Source organism: Vigna unguiculata, chromosome 7, assembly GCF_037176805.1.
Source record: "Vigna unguiculata cultivar grain cowpea cultivar isolate G323 ecotype 2 chromosome 7, ASM3717680v1, whole genome shotgun sequence".
In the NCBI taxonomy this organism is placed as follows: domain Eukaryota; kingdom Viridiplantae; phylum Streptophyta; class Magnoliopsida; order Fabales; family Fabaceae; genus Vigna; species Vigna unguiculata.
In genome coordinates this window covers 39,815,265-39,828,314 of record NC_140798.1, presented here as the reverse complement: position 1 = coordinate 39,828,314, position 13,050 = coordinate 39,815,265, and the positions used below count along the sequence as shown (strand labels likewise).

At 32.0% G+C, this 13,050-nt stretch overlaps 2 protein-coding genes across 2 annotated transcripts; one reads left to right on the top strand and one right to left on the bottom strand.

Annotated features, from left to right (window-relative positions):
- The first annotated feature begins 294 nt into the window (after positions 1-294).
- Positions 295-1,294, top strand: LOC146884868 (solute carrier family 40 member 3, chloroplastic-like). Its single transcript, XM_085675391.1, has 3 exons — positions 295-402; positions 501-614; positions 831-1,294. Exons 1-3 carry the CDS (start codon positions 331-333, stop codon positions 891-893), a joined length of 249 nt encoding a protein of 82 aa, XP_085531517.1. The 5' UTR covers positions 295-330; the 3' UTR covers positions 894-1,294.
- A 3,230-nt stretch (positions 1,295-4,524) lies between these two features.
- On the bottom strand, positions 4,525-5,700 carry LOC114190089 (caffeoylshikimate esterase-like). Its single transcript, XM_028078852.2, has one exon. The coding sequence runs from the start codon at positions 5,583-5,585 to the stop codon at positions 4,611-4,613; it is 975 nt and encodes a 324-aa protein (XP_027934653.1). The 5' UTR covers positions 5,586-5,700; the 3' UTR covers positions 4,525-4,610.
- Between the last annotated feature and the right edge of the window lie 7,350 nt (positions 5,701-13,050).

Genomic DNA, 13,050 nt, shown 5'->3' with positions numbered 1-13,050 from the left:
TCCCAAAACCATACACCCTCACCCTCTGCACCCCCAAAACGCACCCCAATAAAGCAATAAGAAACGGTTTTCCAAATCCGTTTCAAACATGCGTGAAACGGAATACACACTCCGTTTTTTTTTAACGAAACAGATTGTGAAATTTGTTTCGCAAAAAGCTGAAACGGAACACACAATCCGTTTCCTTTTTTTTATTTTAACTGAAACGAATTGTGGAAGTCGTCTCCTAGACGGTTGAAACGGAACCTGGAATCCGTTTCGGTGTTTTTTTTGGTTTTTCCCAATATTTATGCAGGCTTACATCCATCTATCATAGGAGGGTTCAGTGGAATGTGTGCTGTCATGGGTGTTGCTGCAACATTTGTGTCTTCAACTCTGGTCGAGCAATTTGGCATTTTAAAGGTTTGTTCTCTATCTTTAGTAGTTTTAATTTTACTCTTGCACATGGGAATGTTTGAGCACTCTTTTTTATTAAGATAATTATTGTTTCCCTGTACCAGGCTGGGGCAGTTGGGCTGGTATTTCAAGCTTTACTTCTCAGCATGGCTGTTGTTGTATACTTGAGTGGATCAATTTCTCATCAGAGTCCTCTTATTACTTTCTTATTTCTGATTGTAAGTCACAAAAGTATGAAGTGTCTGAACCTTCACTAATATAAGATGAGTACAAGATATCAGTTTTGAAAAAAGTTGCAACAGGTCATTGGAATTCTGTTATAACAGCAGAAGTAGGAAAATTTCAAACTGTATTTTTAATGTAAAATTAACTTTTGTCAAGTTTGTTCAAACTGAATTTTGTTAACATAAACTGTTGTGCTTCTGTCTGTTCAGATTTTATCGCGGTTAGGGCACATGTCATATGATGTTGTAGGGGCACAGATTCTCCAGACATGAATCCCATCATCCAAAGCAAATCTCATTGGAACGACAGAGATTGTTGTTGCTAGTTTGGCGAAGTCCATAATGCTTGGTGTTGCAATAATTGCAAATGATCCTTCTCATTTTGGATGCTTGGCCTTATTGTCTCTTCTATCGGTTATTGGTGCAGCATGGATGTTCTGTAGATGGCTGTTGAATCCAACAGATGAACAAAAGAACCTCTTTGCTGTTGAATCCAACAGATGAACCAAGGAACCTCTTTTTTTATAATCCTCAATTTGACAAATATGTAAGTATCCCTTGTATTTATCAGTTGTAGTTTACGAGCATATTTTTCCTGTGACCTACATCTCTACCATGTAAAATGCAACAAAATTGTCCATTTACTTATAATCCTCACCTTGATGCCTGTGCAAGTATTCATTCTCTATATTAGTATTTCATCCTTTGTTAGCATTATTTTTTTGTGTTACTATCTACAATTGTTCATGAAGTGCTGACCCTTGTTTGATGTTTTCTTATGCTATGACATAACTGTTTAGTGGGGAAACATGTGTGGTACTTGTCATATTGTTTCCTTTCTTAGTCCGACATTAATTCATGTAAACCACGAGATAACTTGCTTGGTCTTGTATGAATCATTACGATAAATTTGAGATTTTGTTTTTTGGTGAGACGGATTTCAAATTTCGTTTCACATCTTTACGAAACGGATTACATAAGCTGTTTCGCGAAAAAATTGAAAATATTTGGGAAACGGAATACGAATTCCGTTTCATAAAATTGTGAAACGGATTCTATAATCCGTTTCAAGAAAAAAAATTTCGATTTTTTTTGGAACGGATTACAGAATCCGTTTCACAATTTTATGAAACGAAATTCGTATTCCGTTTCCCAAATATTTTCAATTTTTTCCCGAACCGGATTACGTATTCTGTTTCAAATTGGTGTGAAACGGATGCCAGAATGTCTTTCATAAAGATTCTGTGTTGTTTTTTTGAAACAGAATGTGGAAGCTGTTTCATACATTTTGAAACGGAATACGAATTCCGTTTCACATCATAAACAGAAAAAAAAAGTTAAGCTAATATTAAGGCTAACCTGGACAGAAGCTGAAAGCTCAGGGACCACACCAGAATGAAATGGAGAAAAATTTAAATGAAGGCACAGTAATGAGTAATGAGTAATGAGACGGAGAAGAAACGGAAGAAGAAATAGTATGAAATTATTTTGGGGGTGCAGAGAAGTTGGCAACGCAGTAAATTTCGTTTACTGCGTCGTTACCCACTTTCACCTGTATATTAATGAAGGGTATAATAGTAAATTTTGGAGGTATAGAAGAAGTCTTGAAAGTGCAGGAGAAGCGCCCAACAAACCTCGTATCTAATTGTGTCATGGGTTCCTCATTGCTATCAGGTTGAACTGGGTATTACTATTAGGACCCCTATATCACTATTTCGGAGCATTTGGTTTAGAGTTTAAATAGTGACCTAAGGTGGCCAATAGCTGGGCCTTGTTGAGTTTATATGGAGGCTTTTGCTTCATGCACCTCTGTAGTTACTATCTGCAAGCTATACTTTACATTCGTAAAAAAATGTCCAGCCCAAAGATTGAATCTTCTATACTGGGCCTTGAGTGCAATTTGGAAACAGCTGTCAACTACTAATTTTAATCTTTTTAAAATTTTCATCTCCAAAGAATGAAAATACCATTTTTTTTCTATTGCTACCCAAACTCCATACCATCAAAAGAAGGAAACTAACAAAATTTTATTATAGTTCTAAGATGATTCTCATTCTATACACCAGTTATATTTATGTATTTTTTGTGTGGTTAAAATACAAAACATATTTAAAAAAAAATAGGTCCTTTATTTTTATTATAACACGTTTATAAAATGTAAATATTCATGCCTAGAATAACAGAATAGTGACCAGTGGGAAAATAATTTATACAGGAAAAAATAATGAAAAAAATTAAATTTCTATTATAAATTTGCTCCAATAAACAAGGAATAATGTATAATAGTAGTATGTTAATAGAACAAAATTTGAATGCTGACTGGTCACAAATTAGTTTCCTATTTTAAATTTTCAACATATCCTTGTTAATACAAATCCAACATTTTACTTATTTCTTATCAGAGGTGAAGATTGCACTTAAAAGATGAATCCATTGGTCATAAGAATTAAAAGTTTGAGCACAGTAAGTTATTCAAGTATTCATAAGGAGTATAGTAGAATTATAACACACATTTTATATTTATTATTAACGTTTCTTTTATATTTATTTGAAAATTAAATATTTTTTATTAATCTTGTAAATGGGAAAATACTTACAAATATCATTATCAGCAACTTAAATTTTATTAACAATTAATCTATATTTTTTTTTTTATTTTTTTTATTTTTATCGCGTGTTCTTTTATTGTTTTCGAAGTTGCAACAAATCTCCGGTATCAATATCAAATGCACACGTTAAAGATTGCGTATTTACGTTAATTTATGTTTAGAATTATAGATTTGTTAAAATAGAATACTTTTTTTCTATTTTCAAAACCTTTAAATCAAATCGTTCTTCAATTTAGCTGATTTTTTACTATAATTGATAACAACTTTTGTAGAAAGAAAAAGTAGCAAAATTAATTTTTTCACTGACTCGTGAAAGGTTGTCATTACGATGTGAAATTAGTGACTATTATTTATAGTTTAAAATATTTTTAAAATCTTATATGAAAACATATTATACAATATTGTATGAATGCTAAATATAATCGGATTTACTCATATGTGCTTATATTTCGTTTGTTTAGAAATAAAGTGTGTGGATACAATCTAATAACAATTACTTTTGAAAAGTTTAAGAAAAAAAAATTGAAAGTTTTTAAAAAATATTATGATAAGTTTGTAAGTATAATTAAATAGTTAAAATCTTGATAGAATAATAAAATTCTTCGAACTTAAAAATACTAGTCTTGCTAAAGATCTTAACCAAGAAACTTAAATGGATTTTTTTAAAGTTATCAAAAGTTAAGCATCTTAATAGTTTGTTTTTTTTTTTAATTCCATAGTCGATCACATCAAAAAAAGAAATAAATTCTATTTCGTTCAAGTTTTTATCGTAAACACGATAGTTTCTTTTGTTAGAATTTAGTGTTAGAGAAGAAATAAAAGAATGAAATTCGGTGAGTCATGTTTTTTGTGATATGTAATGTCGGATATCCCATAACATTGAGGTTGATACATTTATGCATTGCTACAATTTATTTCTTATATAACCGTATTCAGAATATATTTTTCTCATTTAAACAACTTAAGGATTGTCGATCATATTTAATTTAATTTCTGAGATCTATTGGTCCGTGGTAAGTATATTTATGTTATTTATTTAAAACTAAAACGTAAATTAAATAAAGTTATTTGATTCATTATAAATTAAATTTGATTAACTCATCCCTCCAATGATTTTTAAATAAAGTATTAAAATTCATATGATAAAATTTTTAAGTAAAGGATTAAAATTCATAAATAATTTTAAATTAATTCGTAATGAAATCTGCTCTATTTCTATTTTGGTAGAAAAATTATATTTCGAAATTTAACTAAAAATATAACTAGTTAATGATGAGGTGAAAGCCATACATATCTGAACATTAAACACCAACTAACCTTATATTATATTATTATATAATAATGTATGATATAATAAAACAAATTACTATACCATTTGCAATTAAGCAGCGGAACCGGTGGCGCGTTGGACGCGTGTTCGAAGCCACTCTAGCATATCCCCAAAAACTAGTTCCACGTTCTCTTCAGGTTCCCCAACCATCTGGTGCCACATTCGCGGATATATCTTCAGCGTCTTATCCTTACTCGCAGCACGTGCGTACAACTCCTCCACGCACGCGGGGTCGCACACTACATCTTCGCCGCCATGCGCCACCAGTAGGGGCACCTCCACCTCCTCGTACCTCCCCTGCAGCTCCCGGCAGATCCGCATGAGCTCCTGTGCCGTGGCAGCGCGCGGACGCGCCACCGTCCTCCGCGGACTAGCAAGCGCGAGCTTCCGCTTCCACTCCACCTTGAACGAGACATCAGGGATGGAGCCGCGGGTGGGGACCACGCGCCACGTTGGGATCACCGCGGCGGCGAGGGAGAGGAAGTGCTCGAGCGGCCACGGCGGCTTGAATTTGGCGCTGATCCCGCACATGGCGCCGTTGAGGATAACCCCGTTCCACGACATTTCGGGGCGGCGGAGCGTGATTAAAAGCGCGATTGCGCCGCCGAGGGATTCGGAGTAGAGGAACGAAGGGAGTGAGGGATCGAAGCGAGAACGGAAGCTCTCGAAGAAGGAGATGCAGTCGTCGACGACGGGGTTAATGTCGGGAATGTGAGCGATAAGGCCATCGGAGAAACCGTGGCCCTGGTGGTCGATTGCGCAGGTTGCGAAGCCGGCCTTTGCGAAGTAGACGGCGGTGAGCTGAAGGAGCCAGCTGGACTCGCCGGTGAATCCGTGCACGACGGCGAGGGTTCCGACTATGGTGGTGGGAGGGAGCGGGGTCCACCACTGAGTGAAGAGCTTGAGACCCCTAGGATTGGTGATGAACTCGGAAGCGTGACTCACTGAGTGGCGCGCGTAGAACTCGTCTGGGGTTAGCTGACCGAAGGGGCTGTGCTCGTTTGCCTCCGCTATTGGGTGCACCATTCTGGCTAAAATGCGCAGTGTGTGCTCCCCTAGAGTGTAGAATGGAGCAGAGTTAGATACTGGTTTCTTACACTTATACACCAGCCAATGACAATGCCATCCTTGTGCTATTCTTACCCCTATTTATCCTACCATATTTATTACTACACTTATTATAAATAATTATTTATTCTACATTTTAATGGAATAAAAATTAACATGTTACTTTTATTAAACATTTTTAACAATAAATTTTTTATTGTATAAAGGTTTCTGTATATCAATTTATCAATTACATTTACTCGATCACCAAATGTATATAGTTAGATCTCTGAAGCAATATTCTTATAATTTTGATTCCAAGTGATATATATTTATATTTGTATAGATTTAAGTTTTTAGGGTATATTTATGAGTAGTGGTGACTTAGGTGTGAAAGAGAGCAGTAACAGAAGTATAAGCATAGAGGAGGACATTAAAGTGACGTGAGAGGTGGAGGTTGAAGTACAGCGATTGTAGTTAATTAGGGATGAGGAAAGTAGTTGGCAAATGTAAAAAAGGCTATCCACTTTATACTTATTTTATGAAATAAAGAGAGAGGATCCAAGCTGTTGCTAACTGGGCTATAGTGGGCCAAGGTCGCAGCAGCCCGTTCTCCCTCTACTGGAACCCTCGGCCTACGCCAAACTCACATGGATCAACTCTCAACTTAGATTGGACAGGCCAACATTTTGCAAGCAAAGCCCAGCCCAGCCCAATGGGCTTCAGATATGTTCCCTCAGTCTGGTGTCCCCACTTGGGCCACAAGCTGACGCAACCCAGCTCGAAAGTTTGACGATCTGATCTAAACATTTATTAACATTATTCTTTTTAATATCCTGCACGTTATGGGACCTGTACATACAGCCTCACTAACTACGTCTCTCTATTGCCTATAAATTTATGCAGTGTTAGTTTTTGAAGGAGAAGATTTTATGGTCGTGTGAAATCCTAAAATTCTGATAAACTTTTAAAATGTGAAAACCATAGACGGTAAATGGACAGGGTAGAATATTTAGAAAGCATAGCAATAAATGAAATACAGTTTTTTATTTATTTTTTAATTCATATTAAAAAAATTGGCCAAACCAGATAGACAATAAACAAATAACCGAGGACAATGAAGTGAGTGAAAAGCTGCGTATTACTTTTCGTGAAATTTTAATCAATCTTTTTTTTGTTATCATCCAACATGATGTACTTCTTATTTACCACAAATTTAATTATAAGTTACAACAATAACGCTTATTGTTTGTATTGAATGATTGACTTGAAATTAGTAGGATCTGCGTATTACTTATATTTTTTTCATTCAATGAGATATACTTCTTATGTACCACAAATTTTATTATAAGTCACACAAATCAACCCTGATTGCTTGCACAGGGGATTTGAAGAAACAAATAGGTCAAATCATATCTGCAACATGGGAAATAATGAACAAATAAGTGGGAAAGTGCATATTACTTTTTGTACAATTTTTTTAAACTTACTAATAAATATTTTGTTTGTTATCCAATTGGATGTACTTCTTATGTACCATGAATTTGATAACAAGTCAAAAAAATCAACTTTTATTGTTTGCATCCAATGATTGACTTGAAAAAAAAATAGATCAAACTAGATAGATAAATAAGTGGGGCAGAATGAACAAATAACTGCGGATCTACGTATTACTTTTGGTACAATTTTTTAAAATTTATTGATCAATTTTTTTTATCATCCGAAGGGATGTACTTCTTATATACCAAAAATTTGATTGCAAGTCACAAAAATTAACTCTTATTGCTTGCATTGAATGACTGACTTGAAAACAATAGGCTAAACCAGATAAGCAAATAAGTGAGACACAATGAACAAATAAGTAGAGATCTGCGTATTTCTTTTGGTATAATTTTTTAAAATTTACTAATCAATCTTTTTTTTATCATTCAAAGGAATGTATCTCTTATGTACCACAAATTTGATTAAAACTTACAAGTCACAAAAATCAACCCTTGCAGGCAAATAAGTGCGGCACAATAAACAAATGGGGAGCTGTATATTACTTTTCGTACAATATTTTAAAATTTACTAGTTAATCCTTTTTTTTATCATCCAAACACAAATTTTATTACAAGTCACAACAATCAACCCTTATTGTTGCACAAGGTGGCTGGCTTGAAGAAAAAAATAGGTCAAATCATAACTGCAACATAAGTGGGAACAGGGAACAAATGAGTGAGAAACTACATATTACTTTTTGTACAATTTTTTAAACTTACTAATTAATCTTTTGTTTGTTATCCAATGTGATGTACTTCTCATGTACCACGAATTGGATATCAAGTCACAAAAATCGTATTGCTTGCATTAAATGTATGAAGGTCAAACCAGATAGGCAAATAAGTGGGGGGACAATGAACAAATAAGTGGAAAGTTGCATATTACTTTTCGTTACAATTTTTTAAAACTTATTAATCAATATTTTGTTTGATATCCAATTGGATGAAGTTCTTATGTACCACAAATTTGATTATAAATTACACAAATCAACCCTTATTGCTTGAACTAGGTGGCTGACTTAAAAAAAAAAAGTCAAATCATATCTGCAACATAAGTGGAGAATAGTGAACAAATGAGTGGGGAACTGCATGTTACTTTTTGTACAATTTTTTTTTTACTTACTAATCAATCTTTGATTTGTTATTCAATGGGATGTACTTCTTATGTACCACAAATTTGACATCAAGTCACAAAACTCAACCCTTATTGCTTGCATTGAATGACTGACTTGAAAAAAAAATTCAAAACAGATAGGCAAATAAGTGGGGCACAGTGAACAAATAAGTGGGAAGCTGCGTATTAGTTTTCGTACAATTTTTTAAAATTTATCATCCAAAGGGATGCACTTCTTATGTACCACAAATTTGATTACAAGTTACAAAAATAAAAAAATCAATCATTATTGCTTACACTGAATGACTAACTTGGAAAAAAATCAGCCAAATCAGATAGGTCAATAAGTGAGGCACAATAAGTAAATAACTGGGGAGCTTCTCGTACAATTTTTTAAAATTTACTAATCAATCATTTTTTGTCATCCAATGAGATGTACTTCTTATGTACCATGAATTTGATTATAAGTTATACAAATTAACCCTTATTGATGGCGTAAGGTGGCTTGAAGAAAAAAATAGGTCAAATCATATCTACAACGCATGTGAGAATAATGAACAAATGAGTGGAGAACTGCATATTACTTTTTGTACAATTTTTTAAACTTACTAATCAGTCTTTTGTTTGTTATCCAATTGGATGTACTTCTTATGTAACTCGAATTTGATATCAAGTCACAAAAATCGTATTGCTTGCATTGAATGTATGAAGGTCAAAACAGATAGACAAATAAGTGGTACACATTTAACAAATAAGTTTATTTGATGTTTCGTAGGTATCTCAGGATTATATTTGAGTTATTTATATTGTTTGACACATTTTTACTCTAATGTTTAGTCAAATACTATTATGAAATGCGCTTGAAATGACAAATAAACTTAACAAAATTTGATTAAAATGACTAAATTCACATATTTCAAAAGATGAAGGACAAAAATGATCCAAAGTTTCAAAATGGACTAATTCTAAAATTAACTACAAGTTAAGGGATAAAAACATATTTAATCCACTATCATATTATAGAAGACAAGTCATGGATACAGAGTTTGCATCATCCAAAAGAAAACGAGTCATGGATAAATTTTCGTGTTATCTCTATCGTAATTATTAACGAAGAAAATAGATTTGATGTTTATCTGAAGGTGTGTCTTTTGCAGAAATAGCACGACAAACAAAGACAGCTCAATAAGAAATATATTTTCTTCTATTTTTTAATTTTTTAAAAAATACCCAACTCCACATATTTTTATTACCATAAAATGGATTTTCTATATCTCAAAACTTTCTACCACTTTTTGTAATAATCGGAATGATTTAGTTAACTTTAATTGGACAGATAGACAGATATTGTACATAGCTAGAGATGGCAAATAAATCCGGTCGCGTGGGTATTGCTCGAATCTGTCTCCGTTTTGACGGAAAATCCCCTCATTGACTGGGTATGGGTATGTGTATGGAGAATCTCCGACTTTTTCGATTGAGTATGAGGATGTACATATCCCCGCCATAATACATGTCCCCGCCATATCTCAATTCCCGTTTAAATTATTAAAATCTTGACAATTAATTAAGTAACTATATATATATATATATATATATATATATATATAATATACTTTCTATTTTTTATTTCTTCTAATTATTTGGTTTGTATGAAACTCATTTGTATCCAATATATTTTTCATCTTATCATAAATCTTTATGTAGTCACTAGTGTAAAATAAGCTTTTTATACCTACATTATTATACCTGTTCAAATTCACCAGGTAAGGCAGACGACAATTTTGTAAATAATGTGAGATCTTTTATGCCTATTATACTTTCAACCGGTATAAAAATTAATACGGTGACATTTTTGTAATATTAAAAACGACTTTTTATACCAGTTATATTTAGAATTAGTATAAATTTCGTGTATATATATATATATATATATTAATTTTTAAAAGATATTATAGTTGTTAGACCTCGTAACCGGCATAGTATGTCTCCATTTCCCATTTCTTTCGTTCATTCCCTTTCCTTAACACTGTTGGGAAGCTGGGAAGCGGGAGCGACAAAGAAATGAATGAACTATGTTTTGGAAACGAAAAACAGTGTTAAGGAAAGGGAATGAACGAAAGAAATGGGAAATGGAGACATACTATGCCGGTTACGAGGTCTAACAACTATAATATCTCTTTTAAAAATTTTTATATATATATAGATATATATATATATATATATACACACGAAATTTATACCAATTCTAAATATAACTGGTATAAAAAGTCGTTTTTAATATTACAAAAATGTCACCGTATTAATTTTTATACCGGTTGAAAGTATAATAGACATAAAAGATCTCACATTATTTACAAAATTGTCGTCTGCCTTACTTGATGAATTTGAACAGGTATAATAATGTAGGTATAAAAAGTTTATTTTATACTAGTGTTACCTACCTATCTCAATCTGAAATAAAATTACATCTAATCTTTCAAATCTTATAATACAATAATCAATCTGAAAACTGTTAACAGAAGGGATAAGATATACATATACATACATAAATATATTAAAAAAACTTGTAGGACAAAAATACTATTTTTGATACTTACATATATTTTTTTTGAAAATAATAAGATTTTGTAATTATGAAAAAATAATATCAAATGGATGTATAAATTATTGAGTTATCAAAATATCATATGCTTCTAACTGTACAATTAGTGAAAGAAATTATATCAAAAAATTTTATGAAAATTGAAATCAAAAGAAATAATAACACGCAAAAAGTTGGAAGAGATTATTACTGTTTTTCTTCTATAAATAATTCATGCTTATAATATGATAAAAAAAAACAAGCTTTGGGTGCTGATAAATTCGTGTTTTTTTTTTTTAATTAAACATTGAATAAAATTGTTTGTCCGAGTCGTTATAATATGATAAAAAGAAATGTCTACAACATTCATGAAAAGAGTGACGTCACACGTCTAATGTTATCGTTTTAAGTGGGAACCCTCTTCTTAAAAACAAGAGTTATGATAGTCTAACAAAGTTTTTAACAAAATTTTTTAGAAAATTTAACTATTCAGGTAAAAAAATATTATTTAATTATTTTATTTTAATTAAAAAATAAAAATTTAATCTGTTTTAATTTTATTTTTAGAAACTTTGTTAAATTTGTCAAAGTTTTTTTGTCAAGAGGTAATTTTCCTAAAAACAATATGTATTGTCTTCTCCATTACCTGGTGGCTGTTTGTTCGTCACTACGAAGAAATTCAAAACTATAATCTACATTAAGACAAACTTGAATCAAGTTCAATAACAATTACCCGACTTTCGTTATATTGATTACAGTTATACCGCGTCCTCAATAAAGAAATCTTGTAGTACTTTAATTAGAAACACTTATCACACTGTATAAATAACTTTTTACTTCTATACATTATCCCTAAAACTATAGATAGTATTGATAAAAGTTTATTCGTTTTAATAGCCAAAAGTTGTTTAAATATTTAGATTAATAAAATTTAAAAAAAAAAAATCATCATATCTGTAGAATAAAAAATATATCCAACCCTTACTTTGTCTTGAAGCAATAGAATTCCACTTCACAGTCACGGTCCAGATCAAGACTGCAAATTATTGCTTTTCTTCCAACACTTTCAGTTTCCAACTAGCAGAGGTAACCAGTCATATCATATCTTACAGATAAACCATACTCACATTTCTTAAAACTAAATGAGATTACATAAATTTATCCATTGAAATAACGTAGAAATGCATTAACAGAAATAACTAATAAACAGCATTTGATTGAACTCCAGAAGAGTGGAATAAAAAGATCTTACAAACACACTCATTTCTACCTCTAATAAAAAGTGAGAAGAGAGAGAGGAAGTATGATTCAGAGAAGGATTGGATATTCATGGTGGTTGACGGTGAAACCCAGTGAAGAGTATGGGAAGAGAAGATGATCTTGAGCGGTGAACTGTTCGAGGGCGAGACGAGCGTCGGAGAAGACGTAGAAGACGGAGGAGATGAGCATGAGGAAGTAGGTGGTGATGGGTGCCATCTTCTGAGCAAAAACAATTGAAGAGGTTCCTTAAAGTTTGAGGAGAGTGAAGCCAGGACTCTGCAATGCATAAATGGTTAAGAAGAAGAAAAATGAGTTTGGTGGGTAAAGTGCGTTGTTGAGAAGAGGACAACAACGGAAATTACCAGTGTGGATTCTGAAGTTATGTTATGTAGCCAAATCCCAAAGCGGTTGGTCAAAAAGAACAAATCACAAACAGAAACCACTGCCTACACTTCAACTTTTCTGATATTAGATTCCTATTTTACTGATTTTTATTTTTTATTTTCTAACGTTTATTAATGTGTTATTAATTAATGTATTATTATTTTTTTAAAGAATTAATAATTCTCGTTAAGTCACGTTAGAAAATGAATGATATGAGAATTAAATAATGAAATTTATAGTATAAATTTTCTATATATTTAGATAAGATTTTCTATTGATTTAGTTTGATTGGAGAAAGAAAAAGGGAAAAAATGAATAATTAGATTGTTTGGGTTATCAATGGAAATTAAATTACAGATTCTAGTTTGTTTTTATCCATTTGATGAAATGAAAAGAAATTAATTATTGTCAAAATTCTATGTATGAGTCAAGTCTCACATATATATTAAAAAGGAATATTATATAAGGATAAAAATTTATAAAATTATTGAATTGACCGTGGATTACATAATATAAAATTATTAGAGTATATTAATTAAGATGCGTGTGATAAGAATTGCA

Coding starts and splice junctions, on each gene's coding strand:
- LOC146884868 (XM_085675391.1), top strand. CDS start 331: ATGTGTGCTGTCATGGGTGTTGCTGCAACATTTGTGTCTTCAACTCTG. Junction 403..500: donor AGCAATTTGGCATTTTAAAG/GTTTGTTCTCTA, acceptor TCCCTGTACCAG/GCTGGGGCAGTTGGGCTGGT. Junction 615..830: donor TTACTTTCTTATTTCTGATT/GTAAGTCACAAA, acceptor CTGTCTGTTCAG/ATTTTATCGCGGTTAGGGCA.
- LOC114190089 (XM_028078852.2), bottom strand. CDS start 5,585: ATGGTGCACCCAATAGCGGAGGCAAACGAGCACAGCCCCTTCGGTCAG.